The sequence below is a fragment of the Aquarana catesbeiana genome, linkage group LG05, assembly GCF_042186555.1.
Source record: "Aquarana catesbeiana isolate 2022-GZ linkage group LG05, ASM4218655v1, whole genome shotgun sequence".
In the NCBI taxonomy this organism is placed as follows: Eukaryota; Metazoa; Chordata; class Amphibia; order Anura; family Ranidae; genus Aquarana; species Aquarana catesbeiana.
In genome coordinates, this window is record NC_133328.1 from 584,341,903 (window position 1) to 584,361,030 (window position 19,128).

General features: G+C 44.6%; 1 protein-coding gene across 1 annotated transcript in view; it reads right to left on the reverse strand.

Moving 5' to 3' along the window:
- Positions 1 to 238: 238 nt before the first annotated feature.
- LRP12 (LDL receptor related protein 12) overlaps positions 239 to 19,128 on the reverse strand; it is an 82,315-nt gene continuing 63,425 nt past the window's right edge. Inside the window, exons 6-8 of the mRNA XM_073632139.1 lie at positions 15,306 to 16,398; positions 10,908 to 11,040; positions 239 to 5,952 (exon numbers count right to left, since the gene is read on the reverse strand). Of these exons, the coding sequence (XP_073488240.1) occupies positions 5,104 to 5,952; positions 10,908 to 11,040; positions 15,306 to 16,398 (2,075 nt within the window). The 3' untranslated portion in view covers positions 239 to 5,103. The remainder of the gene's footprint in view (positions 5,953 to 10,907; positions 11,041 to 15,305; positions 16,399 to 19,128) is intronic.

Here is a 19,128-nt window from a genome sequence, read left to right on the forward strand (position 1 = left end):
AGGGGGAGATATCAGAGGTCTGTTAAGACCCCTGATATCTCACCAAAGCCCCCCAAAAGGGCTGATTAAAAAAAAAAAAACAATAAAGAATAAAAAAATATTATTGTAAAAAATAAAAATTGTAAAAAAAAAACAAAAAAAAACACACACACACACATACAACGTTCACCCCCCCCCCCCCCCCCCCAAAAAAATAGCAAAAAAAAAACTGTCACGTGACATTAAAAAAAAAGTATCGGTAATCGGTATCGGCGAGTACTTGAAAAAAAGTATCGGTACTTGTACTCGGTCCTAAAAAAGTGGTATCGGGACAACCCTAGTGTCTGCTCTGCATAAACTGAGCAGACACAGACCTGTCATCTGCCCACTGCTAAAAAAAAAAAAAATGGGGGTGAGGACACAGCAGACATACAACTCGAATTACAGTAAATGAAGTGAACTTTAGCTGCACCACTTGCTGGACAGCAAGCCCTTCACTCATTGACCCCACATTCCATCAAACAGTTAAGAAAAAAAAAAATTATGGAGAGATTGCCTTTGCTGACTTTCCCTTCTGAAACAACTGCTTGGTTGTCGTACTGACCCTCTGGCTTGGTTTCCTAAGGTCACTGACCCTAAACAAGAATGCAAATATAGAGACTTTGGACCTGACTGTCTTCTCGTCCAGGTCAGTAAACAGGAAAGTGCTAAAGCCAGAGGCTCAGTGTAACTCATAAAGTTTACAGGAACTAGGCTGTGACTACAGGGTCAATACACCAAGATGGGGTGGTTTAACTGCATTCTTCGTTTTACCTGATGGAAAGTTTACGGTTCACAAACAAAATGCATATAAGAATAGAATAAGTATTTATGATACAAACTGGATATTTATCTCCTGAAAGTCTCCCTTTCACACGAAGCTCTATTCTACCCTTAGCCTAGCTCAGCTCATAGGGCCTCACAATTACTGCTGTAGAGAATCTAGTTTAGACAGCACTAACCTATGTGATAATTAAATAGAAAAAAAAATAAACTGGGGATCTGCTTTAGGTTTAACAAATTGCCCAACCATTTCAAAAATACACATGGGGGGCACTTATCAAGCAAATTAGCAACACAGTTAGTCGCAAATCAGGCTGCATCCCCTTTAGCAAAGTCCCTGTGACCAGTTTACAGTTCTGTGCCTCTGTATTCCTAGGCAGCCAAGTGCAACAGTTGCAAAGTTCAAAGACAGATTTATTACTGAAGAGCTTGAGGTAATCACATTCGTATTAGTGCATTTAGAACAAATCGAGCACTGTCTATGATAATTTAGTTGCACCAAAATCTAAATTTTCAGGACAATCTTTCGGATTGTGTCCCCTTCAAGGACCAAGAAGTACTCGAGTACTGCTTAGACCTTGAAGAAGGGGACACCCCCGAAAGCTTGCTCTGAAAATGTGCATGTTAGTGCGAATAAAAAAAGTATTACTGAAGCAGCTTGCTAAGGGGGCAACCGAGCTGCAGCTCTGCGTATCCATTCAGACACACATTTGTGGTTTGGCCCTGCTTCCTCTCTCTCTCCTGATTGGCTAACTGAGTTTGATTGACAGCTGCGGGACCCAATGGCGCTGCTGCTGTATCTCAGCCAATCAGGAGGGAGAGTCCAGGATGAATGCATTAAGATAAAAAAAACCTTCTAAGGACAATGGTTAAATGACACCATTGGATGAACATGACAAGACAGGCAATTTGTATTTTCAGAAGGCAATCAGCAAAGATAGTATTTCTCCCATGTCAGGATTTCTAGAATACCAGTTTAAAAAACTGTGCAGCATGAAATCAGCAATTCTCTGTCACAGCTTGAATAATACACCTCCATACTTTAAAGAAGGCCATCACCCAAATGTGATTCAGTTATGGGAGGATGGAAGTTGTGTATAAAATGGTACCTACCTCTACAGTGCCCACATGAAGAAACGGCAATGTAAAGCTCAAAAAAAAAAAAAAAAAAAAAAAGTCTGGCCGTGGCATATGCTACTTCCCCTCTTGGTGCCAGAGGACGAGGCCTACATCAAAGTGTACAAGTGGAGGAGTTTGCCAGAAGAACACAACAGTGCGGGATCTTCACATTGGGACTGCAAAAGCAGGCCTGAATTCTACACACAATCTGCCCCCATTACTCTCCACAATAATGTACACATCTTGGGTAGAGGTCTTCTTTAACAGACATGAGCCCATCAGTACATGTGGCCTCTTTCAATTAAAGAGAATGTCAACGCAGAAAATTATATACAAATGGTAAATAAAAGTTAAAGAATTAAAAAAAAAAAAAACATGTTACATTCTCATACAAAAAAATATAACGCAATACTCAGCAAATGGAATAAGATCAAATCACCAGGCCCCATACCCAAGTGTCTGAGGCAAGGAATGTTCTTGTTGCTCCTCCGGCAGTATCGGTAAGTCTGATACGTTGATATGAGAAACAAGCACATTTCTTCCTGTAGACACCTTTTGGAGACCCAATATTTTATCCTAGGGGTTTCCTGAATCGGATTCACGGGGTCTAATGTACTGACCAATGGCGTTGGAAAGGAACTTGCTGATGGAGCGCCATTAATGTTTGATACAAATGCAGCCTGTTTATTCCCTGGGAACCAGCAACTAGAGAAGTCAGTAGCAACTTTGTTAGCTTATTAAAGGGTTTCTGAATTATACTGGGCCTGAGAAGGAGTTCTAAGCCTTCTGAAAAGTTTGCCGTTTTAATGTACCCACCTAATAATATATACACATTTAAAGCTCACAATAAGTGCCAATACAGTGGCTCCAGTGAACCACACACCTCCTTAATCTGCCCACCCACATTTAGGAGTTTCAGTACATAAAAAGGACTCATGTGCACACGAGTACAATTTTTTGCGTGCAGATGTGTCATTTCTACAGATCTGAACACAGCAGTTCTGTATGCTCTGCTCTGTATTGGTCCACAGCCTGAAGCTGCATCAACCAAAACTAGAAAGATCTGCTTTCACGGTCCTGCGATTGGACCGTATTTTACGCTGTACGCATATAAACTCTTGTGCTAATGTTTACATGTGTACAGCGTACTAGACCCTATTCGGATCCTTTGCACAGGGCTGACGTGTAAACAGCAGGTGCCGCTGGCTATACACCATGTACATGTCAGCCCTGCATTAAACAGTCATTCAGCGGCTGAGTACAACGCATTCAGAATGACTGCAGGCTGAGGTCATTCTGTACCGCCACACTAATGACTCATCCAGGGCCAATTCACACCAGAATACGGTTCGGGGAAACTGGCAATTTTGCGCGATTCCCACACTGTGTTCAAAATGCACTGCAGTTGTGATCTGCAGTGGCTGTTAGGAATGTACCAATACCATTTTTTTTCAGAGAGAGTAGAAGTACAGATACTTTTTCTTGCCGATTCCAATTACCAATACCCATTTTTTTTATTGTGCATTGTGATTTGAACCCATACAAAATGAATGAGCCCAAATCGCACTGCAAAGATTTGCATGTGATTTGAACAGGAATGCAGTGCGGTTCCTGTCCGAATCAAATGTGGTTTCCTGCACTGCTCCTGTGTGAACCCAGACTATAATCTATAAAACAAGCCCTGGGTTCACACAGGAGCGGTGCAGGAAACCACGTGATTCAGGCAGGAGTCATCCCACATTCCTGCTCAAATCACAGGAGATTCTTTGCAGTGCAATTTGAGCCCATTCATTTTGCATGGGATCAAATTGCACCGCACGAAAAACGGCATCAGTTTTAGGTTCTGGACACGTACATTGGACTTGTACTTCTGCAAATGCTTAATATCGGCATCAATGCCAATATAGGTATCGGTGCAACCCTAGTTGGTGTCAATATTAAGTAAATGACACCCCAAACACAGGTTGCAAATGCAGTGCATTTGCCCACCCCGGATCACATGGTACAGAAGTTTCCAAAAGTAGTGCAAGCACTACTTTTGGTGTGGTGCGGTGCAATTGCAGCCTATTTAAAATAAATAGGCTGAAATCACACAGAACTGCATGTGAATCGTACAGAGCGACATAAGAATAATGTATAGTCAATGAGTGCAGCTGCTGATTGCATACTATTGTTGACATGTTAGTCCTGAATGAGTCATTCACACAGCAGAGCCACATGTGCAGCCAGTACACACCTCAGCTCACACAGACATATAGGGGGTGCATGTCCATTTCAGTTCAGACGCAGTTCAGGAAGCTTTTTATGCAGCTCTTGTTGCCAGCAAGATCCTGTGTACAAATATACAGTTGTGTACAAGACATCATAAGTGACCTCTGCAGCCGCTTCCCTGGATCTTGTCACAAGACATTTTCAGCACTTCCAGATAGTGTTGAGAACTGCCTATTGCTATTGACCTATAAGTAAAATGGGTGAGTTTATTGGTCAGAGTGCACAAGAGGGTGCAGGGTGTTGATACTATGGTAAAGTGCCCAAGCAAGCACATTACAGTAGCCTGTAGTCAAGACCACTATCGACTCTAAAGGTGTACGCAGACACTGCTAGGTGCCCATAATGCACCGCTGCGGCCCATTTAATACCTTATTGTACTGGCAAGCTTTGGTTAATCTTGCAAATCATATATTGGTAACTGGGTTTCATATACTATGCTATTCTCTGCAGATTGGCAAAATCAACATGTGCATATTAGGGAGAAGTAATTATTTGTCTGGGGGAAAAAAAAAAAAATCAAACGCAATATGAATCGATTCCTTCATCTTCACTAAAGATCTCATTATAGCACAAGGTGCTGCAGTTACCAGCTTCCAGGAAATAGATGAAAATAACAAAATACTTGCCTGCACTGTTTGCAGTTGATGAGCCCACTTAACACAACCAATCATTTTGTAGCATACAATATATACGAACTGTACACCGTGCCAAGAACTCACGGACCATCCACCTATATGTCTGCGGACAAAACATTTCACTGTAATAACCAGAAGTGCCATGAAGCAGAACTCGTGCCGGGGTAGCTCACTGCCGCCTGAACTTACCAGGCCCTCATTTGTTTCTGTGAAGTACAAAACAGTGACTAGATATTGCTCCGAACATACATCGACCGATGCTGTGTGCGCACGCTGCCTAGCAGAGAAGCAATGCCTCATCATCGCTTGCTTCGTTCTTCAGCACGGCTTCCAAGCAGGTATCTGGAATCTGAGCGGTGTGCACAATTCCGCAGCACTCACAAGGGCCGTCACGGCCGCATGGCCTGGCCCCTTGAGGTGTTGGGCTGTGCTGTGCAAGTCCTTGCCCCTGCTCAGAAGCAAGATCGAGTAAAGGTCTAGTGCAGTCATTAAGATCAAAGTCTAAGGAAGGGATTAACATCTCTACATCGTCGTCGTCATCCCGCCCAACGCTGCTGCTGTCCAGCTGCCTCAGGGGGCTTTGGTTCTGGCCTGCAGAGCTTGACCTCCCAAGAGTAATTCGTACCCAACGTAAACCTTGAGTCATTCGGCTAAGTGCACTGCTGATTTGCTGGCGAGCTGGACTGACGACCGTTGGTTCTGGCACACGCGTGTTCTGCCGGCTATCTGCTGAGCTGCCGCTGCTGGAGGAAGGAGTCATGGAGCTTCCACCTCCATTCACTGAAGCCTCTACGGCAGAAGCAGGAGGTGTTTTCTGAGGCAATGGAGCAGCCACACCACCCACTGCTCCTTGTGCATCCCTTCTGTCATGGTCTCCATCATTGTCCTCAGACTCCACAGAGAAGAGTCCTCTGTGGGTACCACCCCGATCATCTCTGCTGCTGCCACGGCTTGAAGAACTCTCCCCGTCGGCTGAAGCCAAAGCAAGGGATCCTGGGCTGCGTGACCGCACAAAATTGTAAATTCTGTTCCAAATGTTGCTGGATCGTCTTGTGATTGGTAGTCTGATTGATGTGAAGCCCAGCTGAGATCGGACTGCTAGTCTTAAATTTTCCAAAACAGAAGCCTGTGAAAAAAAGAGAATGGAAATTGGTAAAGCCATAAGAAAGAAAAAAAAAAAAACACAACATAATAAAGCGAATATAAAAATCATAATTTAAAGCTGAACTCCAAACAGCTAAACACACTGATAAAATACAAACAGATGTTTTGCCTACCTAAAAAAATTGTAATTACTGTCAATCCAACCCTTAAAATGAAAAGTACAGCAAAAGCTCATTTAGCTGTACTTCTCCTGTGGATCGCATGAGTGCAGTCCATTCTGTACTCCTATGACCCGTTTTCAGCTTAAGCCCGCTGTGGCTGACATCACAATGGTGTTCCAGGCTGGGGAAAGATTGCGACCATAAAGTCGGGAATTGCCCATATGCATGGACCGGCACCCAGCTCAGTGAGCCGCTGAGAGCCTGAGCTGGCCGCTCCCACCCCCTCCACAGCCCAGAGTGAGATCGCGCATGGGGAAAGGGTAGTTGAGGGGGCAGAGCAGACAGCGGTGACTGACCGTCACCAGCTCTCTGCTAAGGAAGAACCTTAGATCGGCTGTGTTTGATTGCACGGTTCTCAGCCTTAGAGCCGGCGGGAGACAGGCAGCATCAGACCGATGCTGGATCCACCTAGGTAAGTATGATAAAAAAAAAAAATATTTCCATACTTCTCTTTTAAGATTTACAGGTCTTGGTACTCCCCCAGACTGCAATTGGACAGTGAAAGGAAATGCAGGGGACCACTGAGCTCAACTCTGCTCCCCTCCTATTGCCATGTAGGGTGTTAGCACATACAGTGGGGTAAATAACCATTTGATCCCCTGCAGATTTTGTAAGTTTGCCCACTTAGAAAGAAATAAAGGGTCTATAATTATAGGTGTGTTTTAAATGATAGAGTCAGAATATCAATTAACATCCAGAAAAAACACATTAAACAAATGTTATAAATTGAGTTGCAGTTCAGTGAGTAAAAGTATTTGATCCCCTACCAACCAACAATAATTCTGGCTCCCACAGACTGGCTACAGTATGTGCTCATGTGGTACACAGATTAGTCCTGTCAGTTTAAGAAGGTGCTCCAAACGACAATATGTTATGTGTATAAAATAATCTTTCTTCCATTCAAACCTCACCATCATGGGCAAGACCAAAGAGCTGTCAAAGGACATCAGGGACAAGATTGTAGACCTGCACACGGCTGGAATGGGCCCATCAGCAAGAAGCTTGGTGAGAAGGAGACAACTGGAGCAATTATTTTCAAATGTAAGAAATACAAAACAACCATCAGTCGCCCTCGGTCTGGAGCTCTATGCAAGATTTCCCCTCATGGGGTAAGGATGATCATGAGAAGAGGGAGGGATCAGCACAAAACTACATTAGAGGGGCTTGTGAATAAACCCAAGGCAGTTGGGACCAGTCACCAGATAAACCATTGGTACATACACTGCTATGGACTGAAATTTTGCAGTGCCCGCAAGGTCCCCCTCCTCAAGAAGGCACATGTACAGGCCCGTCTGAAGTTTGCTAATGAACATCTAAATGATTCAGAGAAGAATTGGGAGGAAGTGCTGTGGTCAGATGAGACCAAAATTGAGCTCTTTGGCATTAATTCAACTCACTGTGTTTGGAGGAAGAAAAATGCAATACATAGGACGCACTATATGTATGTTGCAGACAAGATTGGGCGAACCTATAACCAATATAAGGAGGGGTTTCCCCAAGCACAGCCTGTCCAAACATTATGGTTTGTGACATGGCTGTAATCCTGAGGGCACCACCTTTCTGGGGATTGACAAGTTGACTAGCCACTGCAGGGGCAGTAATGTTGTCAGGGAGGTCTCCAGATTGGAAACGAGATGGATCAGGCCCAAACTTATGCCCCATTCGGAATGAACATCGAATGGGACATTAATTCTTTTATTAATAATAGTTAATGTAAAGAAAATGTTTTTGCTCTGAATATGAGATAAATATTACCCTTTAGGTTCAATGAAAGAAGTGCTTATTTTTTAAGGCGGGTTAATATTTCTGTTTAAGCATGTTGATTCAGTTTGCTGTGTTTAATAATTGTGCTAGTTTTTATGATATGTATTTAATGTAGTAATATTTTTTAACCACAAGATGGTGCTGCTTTCCGAGTTCATTCGCTTGCATAGGAACTGACTGGTTTGGCTCTACAGCGGTTTTTATCAATTAGTTTTGATGTTTTTTTATTAATTATTATGCGGTTATTCTGCATACATTCAAGCTGTTCTTAAGTGTGAGTGGCCTGTTGTGTTTCCGGTTCCCTGGAACACAACCAATATCCGGAATTCGCGCAAGACGCCCCCTTTATACACAGCAGCCATTAACTAAGCCATGCCTCTGATGATGCCTTTTGATGAAGAAACACGTAGGAGCTGGAGCATGTGACGCAAACCGGGATGCAGCGGCCATTTTGTTGGTTGGAAACGTTGATCGTTTCCATATGCCTGGCTTGTATCATAGAACATGTAAGTGTAATCTCTTTTAATCAGTAAAATATGCTTACTGGATGTTTGCGCAATGAGTATTTTTCCCTTTACTCCATTGTTGAAGGTGAGGTCTATCCATCGGTTTTCCTGGCGATTGATGGTGCAGTTTGAGTATTGACATCCATACCTGTGCAGTGTGATCAGCATTGGTGGAGTGGATCTATCTGCTTGTGACGATCGTTGGTACTATCATTTGACTAACCACTGTGCATATCCCTTCGTTTTAGGGTAAGAGTCAGTATTACTGGGTGTTGGTGATGGCTTTCTCTATCCAGCGTACCAGTATTCACCTCAAGAATTACTTTGACTCTCTGCGAACTCTTATTATATTTTTTGGACTTTATTTAAATAAGCGCTGCACCTCTTCACATGACCGCCTGGCTCTCTCCTCTCCTAGACTGACAGCTACAGTGGGAGGACCCGAGAACACCCGCTGACGTCAGCTGGAAGCAGGAGAGGAGGAGAGAGGCGGCAGTCACATGAGCGCCGATCGGCACTTTGGAATAAGTTAAACAGCGGCTTTAAAAAAACTAAAATTATATCTCACACACACTGGGGAACATAGCATTATATAACGGTGGGGATTGGGGAGATTTTACACTGTCATTCTATCATCAAGAGGGGAGGATTGGGGAGCTGACAAGCAGGGAGGGAGGGGGGAGAGGACAGAGGAGAGCTGCGGATGACGGAAGCACGCAAACTGACCACATTGTCAGGGCTCAATAGCCATGATATAATGTGGTCAGTTTACAGAGGGGGGTGGGGGGGCTGGGCAGAACCAGGCATTTCAGGTTATACAGGGAGCCAAATTACACAGCACAAGCACTGTGCTGTATATAACATGCTTTAAAGGAATTTTAGAGAAGATCTGTAAAGGAGAGTGGACCAAAACCCCTCCTGAGATGTGTGCAAACCTGCTAACCAGCTACAAGAAACGTTTTACCTCTGTGCTTGCCAACAAGGGTTTCTCCACCAACTATTAAGTCATGTTTTGCTTGGAGATCAAATACCTATTTTACTCACTGAACTGCAACTCAATTTATAAGATTTGTATCATGTTTTTTGGGGGATTTTTGGTTGATATTTTGTCTCTATCATTTAAAATACACCTGTGATAAAAATTATAGACATCCTATAGAAACCTAATAAGCCCAAAGGCCACCTGGACTCATCTACAAAAGATAACCAGCTCTCACTATTCCCAATGCTGGGAGTGAGGAGACACTGGATCTGAAGTTCAGTATTGAGTACCTTTCAGTTTCAAGTCCAGTGGCGAAAATACGGATTCTAACTTGTCATCAAATATCGGCTATAAATCAGAGCCGGATATGTAGACACAGAGGTTTTGACGCATAATATAATGCAGATGTTCCACCCTACCCCACACAGGGAACCATCAGCAGATCTAGCTGTAGTCTCTCATATTTAACTATATCAGTTTTAAGTAGTCCTGAAGTTCATTGTTTATAGTACTCAGTAAATCATCACACAGCAGTGAATCATCCTTTTTCAAGGGGCTCAAGCTAGTGTTTAAATCGCACTGAGCAACAGAGCAATCATCACCTGGTGCACAGTCCCTTTAGCTTAAAGAAGTAGAAGGGCCAAAGCTTTTTTGGCTAGACTTCTCCTCTGGATGACCCGCCGACAGCGGGCTATAATCTCCTGTCGGCTGACATCACTTGGAAATGTCAGGCTCTGGAAAGATCTTGACTTTACTGTAGGGATCTGGACCAGCAGCTGGCTCAGACTCTCAGTGAGCTGCTCCTGCCCCCTCCACAGCCCAGTGAGCACTGGAGGTGCAGAGCAGAGATCGGTGACTGACAGTCTTTGCTCACTGAAGACCGAGAGCTGATCGAACAGCGGGGTTTGATTGCTTAGTTCTCAGTCTTAAAGGTGGCGGGGGACAGCTGCAGCTGGGATTAGCCATCTAAGTAATTATGTTTTTTTGAAATTTCCAAACGTCTCCTTTAATCCATGGTGCTCCGGTAATCCATTCTCACTTTTTAAATAAAACTGACTCAAAACCATTATAGTTCATCTTTTAATGAATCTGTTTCCCTAGTATTAACTCTTCTATTACACCCCTACAACCCTAACCCCCTAGTAAAACCCTAAAACCTAAAAAATTAACCAGCAACCTACTATCAACATACCATTACTAGCCAAACACACTAATGCTTAGCTCTCTCCCTGCCCTTAACCCTGGGGTGGAGTTGGACTTGAAACTTTAATAAAATTATCACTTTGGAGACAGTACTTACCTTATGGAAAACCTGTGCACAGACTATGCACTTTTCTTAAACGCAAACAAATTGTAACAGGTAAACGACTGCTCGTTTTGGGCATATTATGCAGTCTGTGCTTGATGTTGGCAGATAATGAGGTAAAGGCTCTGCCACCACCGAGACTGAAATAAATGGATCCTTAATTATTAAAAAAGGTGTGTGTTTTCAGAAGACATTTACCTGGTTTGGAGAACACACAGGGAAGTCCTCTACGGGTGGGATTAAACCCTGAGCGATCAATTGTCCATAAGAAGGAGGAGCTTCGCGTCTCAGCAAATCAGCTTCTACCCGGGACAGTTGAGTCTCAAAGGACCTGAAAATAAAGAGACAAGAAAGGTTTAGGCACAGATAAGGTCAAAATACAGTCCGACCTATAAAACACAACCACACTGCACAATGTCTCCTAGATTGATCTTCAGCATGGGTTACACTACTTAAATTTAATGCGGAAGTGGCTGGTCACATACCTCCACCACAACCACAGCAGTATCACAACCTCCTGTGCTATTCATTTTAGCAGCTCTGCTGCACTACAAAAGTTTATTTTTATTTTTTTTTTTTTTTTAGGGTTTACAGCTCCTTTAAGTAGTCCACCATTTGGAGTAAGGGTCAGTGTGAACCTCTCTTCTTGGTGACAGACCCTTCTCAGCACCCTTTGTGTGAACCTGCACTGAATGGATTTATAGGAGATGTTTTACTCTTTAAATCACTTGGACTATTATTAGTGCATAAGCGCTGCATTCATGTTAACGGTTATTGTTTTCTATGCCAGAAGACCTGTGCTAGCTGCTTTGCCATATTATTTGTGATACTTTGTGACTTTATTAAGCGTGGGTGATTTGCTGGTATTCATACTCCTTTTATGCACACGGGTTTAAGGTGCAATCTCTTGAGCCTGTATGAGCAACATATGTAGAAAGTGAACATCAAAACGAGGGATGCTAGCAGCAATAAAACCTAAATGAGGTTCTAACCCCTGGTTACTTTTATCCAAAATCTACAAGCCTGAAAGCCATAAAACAAACAAAAAGCTTCCATTGCATTCAATGAGTTAGTCAAATCCTCCTTCATTTGCGTCTCACATGCTGCCCTTCCACAGGCACTGCAGCTCAATACAAAAAAAGTGCCCTGGACTAGGTGTGGCCAGGTAGTGATTGACAAGTTATAGGGTTGCTAATCAGCAGAACCATTTATAGCCATGTCCCTGCAACATTTTTCATCCCACTGTAGTGCCAGCATGATAAGAGTGGCTACATGACCGTGGCAACTCGGATCTGAATTAATTAGGAGCAGTGCGGCATGCATGCCACACCCTCACAGGAAGATGTCTGGAGGTGGACCTCACTGTTAGGATCAACAGGCATTTGTGTGACCTTGACTAGTGTGGCTAAAGCTCAGGTTTGCTGAAGTAAAGTTTTCCTTTAAAGTGCAACCATGGGCAAAATAAAAATGGCAGTTATGAAAAAAAAGTGCAGTGCTGCAAAACTAAAAGTTATTTCTTCTAAAGGGGGCAATGCCAGCTTCTGAGGCATAGGGTGTACATTGTCCAGAGTACACCATTATACAGTAACTCATAAAAGTGAGTACACCCCTCACATTTTTGTAAATATTTTATTATATCTTTTCATGTGACAACACTGAAGAAATGACACTTTGCTACAATGTAAAGTAGTGAGTGTACAGCTTGTATAACAGTGTAAATTTTCTGTCCCTTCAAAATAACTCAACACACAGCCATTAATGTCTAAACCGCTGGCAACAAAAGTGAGTACACCCCTAAGTGAAAATGTCCAAATTGGGCCCAATTAGCCATTTTCCCTCCCCGATGTCATGTGACTCATTAGTGTTACAAGGTCTCAGGTGTGAATGGGGAGTTAAATTTGGTGTTATCGCTCTCACTCTCTCATACTGGTCACTGGAAGTTCAACATGGCACCTCATGGCAAAGAACTCTCTGAGGATCTGAAAAAAAGAATTGTTGTTCTACATAAAGATGGCTTAGGGCAGGGATATGCAATTAGCGGACCTCCAGCTGTTACAAAACTACAAGTCCCATCACGCCTCTGCCTCGGTGTCAGGCTTGTGGCTGTGAGAGTCTTGCTATGCCTCATGGGACTTATAGTTCTGCAACAGCTGGAGGTCCGCTAATTGCATATCCCTGGCCTAGGCTATAAGATGTCTGCCAAGTCCCTGAAACTGAGCTGCAGCACGGTGGCCAAGACCATACAGCAGTTTAACAGGACAGGTTCCACTCAGAACAGGCCTCGCCATGGTCGACCAAAGAAGTTGAGTGCACGTGCTCAGCGTCATATCCAGATGTTGTCTTTGGGAAATAGACGTAGACAAATTTACACTGTTATACAAGCTGTACACTCACTACTTTACATTGTAACAAAGAGCCCTTTCACACTGCCAGAGTGGGGGCGTCAGGGGTAAAGCTTTTTTTTTTAGCTTTACCGTCGTTTTGGAGGCTCCTTTCGGCCACTAGCGGGGTGCTTTTAACCCCCTGCTAGCGGCCGAATAAAGGGTTAAAAGCGCCCGCAAAGCGTAGTTGCCGAGGCGCTTCCCAATGATTTCAATGGGCAGGGGCGCTTTAGGTGTGGTGTATACACTGTCCTAAAGTGCCTCAAAGAAGCTCCTTGCAGGACTTTGACGTCCCGCCAGCGCAGCGCCCCAGTGTGAAAGCACTCGAGCTTTCACATTGGGATTGCAGATGAGTCTTTTTTTAGGCACTTTATAGATGCTATTTTTAGCGCTAAAGCACCTGAAAAAAGCCTCAGTGTGAACGGGGGCAAAGTGTCATTTCTTCAGTGTTGTCACATGAAAAGATATAATAAAATATTTACAAAAATGTCAGGGGTGTACTCATTTTTGTGAGATACTGTATCTATTGATATTTTAGTTAAATATATCACCTTTATCTAAAGGCACTGCCTAAATAAAGATGTTTGCTTGTTCAAATATGTTGAGGAAAAAAAAAAAAAACTGTTTATATCTGTTGATCCTGCCAGTAGATCTGTTATTAGTTCTTCAATCAACAAGCTGACATCTATGTTCCTTCTGCAGTAAAATGATGTAGTAATAAGTTCACGCTGTGAAGTCCAACTACAACATTTTTTTTCTTATAGTCATATAAATAAGGCACCTTTCAGATGGATTGGAATCCGTCAAGCGGATCTGCCTGCTCATTGGGGGATCTCCCTGCTGATCCCCGCTGAGCAGGCGGATGACAGGTCTGTGTCCTCTCCGCTATGCAGAGCGCACACAAACACAGCCCGTTGTTCTCTAGGGGGCGGTCAGATGGAAATGGAGTGCCTGTCCATCCGACTGTCATCCGATCCCCATCCGTTTGTTTTTAGCGGACTGGATCAGATGCTGGCCACTCTATAGAGAAACGCTCCATGGGTGGTCTGATCGAGTCCGCCTGAAAAACGGACTGGCGGGCCCTGGTGTGAAAGGGGCCTAAATGCTTAAATAATTAAGTGTTATAGGGCTTGTTGCAACCCCAGTTTACAATTTACAATGGCAGCAGCCCTTACCACCCCTCTGAAAATGGATTTGCGGTGGACAACTTTTCAGAGGGCAGTTTACAGTAAGCAGGGTGGCAATATGTCACCTATTCACTACCCGATTACCCTGTAAAGCCAGCACCACCATGCTGCAACCATGTACATTGCACACGGTTGCAAGGTAGTTGTTGCAGCCCCAGTCGTTTTGGCAGTGGTACTGCCTAGTGGACGCAAGAGAGGCAGAGACCGTTAAGCAATGCATTGTTTCCAGTGACATGTATACAACCCCCTTCCAGTCGCTGTGTTAACTTGGGGGGGGGGGGGTAAACACAAAGCTCAACTGCCCTTTTTTTACCCCCCCTCCCCCCCGCCACATGTGTGAATGAGCCCCAACTGTCACTGGTGCTGGACAGCTTGGTCTGCATGCTCATTTGCTGAATACGATCACTGGTTACTGGTATTAACCACATAAAATACCAGAATATTTTTTGCTATATCGGTCCCAAGCCAAAAGGGCAGACATCACCCCACTCCTATTCATGCTAATTAGCCAAATTCTGCATTGTGTTATAACACTTTGGTGGTGATTGGTATCACCAAAAAAACATTGGAACTATCTCTAAGGCCCGGTTCACACTGGTGCGATGCGAGAACCCTGCAAATCCACTGCGGGTTCCTGCATCGCACCGACTCGCATGGCAGTTCACACTGCCATATACGAACTGCTGGGGAGTGTCAATACATTGTTAACGACACCCCCAATTCAGCATGCATATCACACTGCGAACTGACAGTTCGGACATGAATCGGATCGCACAGGTGTGAACAGCCATGCGATCCGATTCTGGTCCAAACAAAAAAAGGGTCCTGAGCGTGTTTGGACCAAATGCGGTGCGATATCAGCCATACTATCTGTATGGCTGAAATCGCATTGCACAGACATCACGTATGATGTGAACAGCAGTGCGCTGCAAATCACATGCGATGTCTGGCATCACACCAGTGTGAACCGGGCCCAAGTGGAGTTAGCCAATTATCAATCATAGGAGATACAAAGCAATTTCACATACCTGCGTTCAAACATTCGCAGAGAGTACAGCTTACAAGTGCATCCCAGTGCAATGACTAGAAGCAGCCCGCATATAAGACTCCCAATCACCGCTGCAGTTATCACCCGCGTAGGTACAATCACCGGACAATTCTCTTCATCGCTGCCATCCCCGCAATCATCCTGCGAATCGCACACCCAGCTCTCAAAAACGCAGCGGTTATTTTTGCAGTGAAAATTCCCTGGCTGGCAAAAGAAGCAGTTCTTTTCGTCAGACCCATTGGGGCAGTGGTTCTGGTAATTGCATCGGTCAGAACGAGGGTAGCAGACACCATTCCTGGAGCATGGGAACTCATCTTTTTGGCACATGGTGCAGTTCAGCTCGTCTCTTCCATTCGGGCAGTGCCAGTAGCCATCACAGCGCTGCTGTTCTGTATAACAGCCCCAGTTCCCACCACAGGGAATTTCCCAGGGCAAGCAGAAACCATCAACTTGGTATGTTGCATTAAATCCTCTAGCTGCACTGACCTTATCAGCACAAAAATGCACCCGTATCTGTCCAGAGGAAGAAACCACCGTAAGAGGAGTGTGGGAATCAAAAGCAGTCAAAACTCGCAAAAGTTTACGGGAATTTTCCTCCAGCCCATCATAGATTTTCACATAGTCCCCATAGCCGGTGCCATCCAGTTTAAAGTCTGTGAAACGCAATATAACCTTGCGGCGGTCTCCAGTATCAATGAGCCACGTGCAGTTGCTGCCAGGAGGATAAAAGTCAGGATAGTTGGGGGAGCTAAATGCCCCATAGAAGTATTTCAGGGACTGCCCGCAGGTGGGCACATCGCAGTCAATCTCGTCCCCCAGGTCCAAGCAGTCGATGTTCCCGTCACATTTCAAGGAGTTGGGCAGGCAGGTGTAGGCTTTGGTGACACGGGACAGACATTGAAACTGGCTGGGGGCACAAGGCTGAAACGATACCTCAGTGGGGCGACTGAACTTAGGACACAGTTTTTCATCAGAATTGTCACCACAATCATCCATGTGGTTGCATTTTAATGATTCCGAAATGCACTTTCCATTGTCGCAGCGGAACCGGTTCCGTTCACATTTTTTCTTTCCTTGAAAATAGAAAAAAAAAAAAAACACTATTCCACTACTGTACAGTGATACAGGCTTGTAGATGTTAAAGGGGTTGTAAACCCTTGTGGTTTTTCACCTTAAAGCGGAGTTCCACCAATATGTATTAATTTTGTTTTTTTAAAAACATTTCTTAAGAACAGAACATTCACTTGTTTTAGAAATTTCATCCCCCGATGTTCGCTTTATTATAAAAAAATAGGATTTTTTAAAACAGCTTACCTGTAAAATCCTTTTCTTTCGAAGGACATCACGGGACACAGAGCCACAGTAATTACTGATGGGTTATATAGGTATCACTGGTGATTGGACACTGGCACACCCTATCAGGAAGTTCAACCCCCTATATAATCCCTCCCCCTTGCAGGGATACCTCAGTTTTGTAGCCAAGCAATATAGTGTATTAGAAGAGGGGTGGGACCTCTGTGTCCCGTGATGTCCTTCGAAAGAAAAGGATTTTACAGGTAAGCTGTTTTAAAAAATCCTATTTTCTTTCTCGAACATCACGGGACACAGAGCCACAGTAATTACTGATGGGATGTCCCAGAGCAATGCTACCTGAGGGGGGGGAACCACGACCAAGTAGGGTGCAATCAGACCTGAGGACCCTGTACCGCTGCCTGCAGCACACTACGCCCAAAGGCGATATCCTCATGCCTTCTCACATCCACCTGATAGAATCTGGTGAATGTATGAACTGAAGACCAGGTTGCGGCCTTGCAGATTTGAGCCATAGAGGCCCGGTGATGCACTGCCCAAGAAGCACCAATAGCCCTTGTGGAATGTGCCCTGATCTGAAACGGAGGAATCTTCTGTTTCAAACCGTAAGCTTGAATGATCAACTGTCGAATCAATTTAGAAATGGTAGCTTTTGACGCTGCCTGTCCTCTATTGGGACCCTCTGGCAGCACAAACAAAACATCCGTCTTGCGGATCTGAGTAGTTGCCCCTAGATAGGCCTTAACTGCTCTTACTACATCCAACGAATGTAGAGATCTCTCTTCCGGAGAACAGGGATCTGGAAAAAAGGAAGGTAGAACAATGTCTTGGTTTAAATGAAAATCAGAAACCACCTTCGGTAAAAAACTAGGATGAGGGCGTAGTACCACTCTATCCTTGTGTATAATCAAATAAGGCTCCTTACAGGAAAGAGCTGCTAATTCTGATACTCTTCTAGCAGAAGAGATGGCCACCAGAAAAATTAATTTCCTTGTCAACAAGACCAAAGGAATCTGACTTATTGGTTCAAAAGGCCGTTTCTGTAACACAGCCAGGACCAAATTCAAGTCCCAGGGGTTTAGGGGCGCTTTAACCGGAGGATTAAGACGCATCACCCCCTGCATAAAGTTTCGGACCAAAGAATGCGAAGCAAGTGGCCGCTGAAATAATACTGATAAAGCAGAGACCTGGCCCTTGATGGTACTCAAGGCCAGCTTCATCTCTAATCCCATCTGTAGAAAATCAAGGATTCTACCTATGACATATTTCCTGGGATGCCAACCTCTGGATTCACACCAGGTTATATAAGCTTTCCAGACTCTATGATAAATCATCCTGGAAGCTGGCTTCCTTGCATTAATCAAGGTAGATATGACAGGACCTGAGAGCCCACTACTCTTCAGAACGTGGGTCTCAATAGCCAAACCGTCAAATTTAGCGTTTGTAAGGCAGGATGGAACACTGGACCTTGAGATAACAGGTCTGGGCGTTCCGGTAGTGTCCACGGGGAACCTACCGTCATCCTTACTATTTCTGCATACCAAGTCCTTCTGGGCCAAGTGGGGGCCACCAGAAGTACCGACTTCCTTTCCTGCCTGATCCTGCGAAGGAGTCGTGGTAGTAGCAGAATAGGCGGGAATGCGTAAATCAGTGAGAACCGATGCCACGGAATCACCAACGCATCCGTCCCGCATGCAAGAGGATCTTTTGTCCTTGCCACAAATCTGTCTATCTTTTTGTTGAATCGGGATGCAAAGAGATCTACATCTGGAACCCCCCATCTTTGGCATATGGCCCAAAAGACGTCGGGATGCAGAGACCATTCCCCTGGAAGTAACTGCTGGCGACTTAGATAGTCCGCCTGCCAATTCTCTATTCCCGGGATGAAAACTGCCGATATGCATGGCACATGCATCTCTGCCCAGACTAAGATCTGGTTCACCTCTTTTTGAGCAGCTCGGCTCCGGGTGCCTCCATGATGATTGACATAAGCCACTGCTGTGGCATTGTCGGACTGGATCCTGACCGGACAACCCTGTAGCCTGATAGTCCAGGCTTTTAGAGCTAGATGTATCGCCCGGATCTCCAGAATGTTGATGGGTAAGGTCCTCTCTGTCTTGGACCATACTCCTTGGACCGCAGCCTGTTCCAGAACTGCTCCCCAACCTGACAGACTGGCATCTGTTGTTACCACCGTCCAGGTAACCGGTAGAAAGGATTTCCCCTTCTGCAGGTTTTCGGGTATGAGCCAGGTGCATCGGAAAGTCTAATGCCTGAACCTTCTTGTTCCAGGTCGACAGAATACTGTGTTGCAGCATTCTTGAGTGAAACTGAGCATAGGGAACTGCTTCGAATGAAGACACCATCTTCCCTAGTAGCCTCATACAAAGGCGGACTGAGGGACCCTTCTTGGTCCTTACTGTCAGAATCAGCTCTCTCAAAGCAGTGATCTTTGCCTGGGGTAGAAATATTTTCTCCTGGCTTGTATGTAT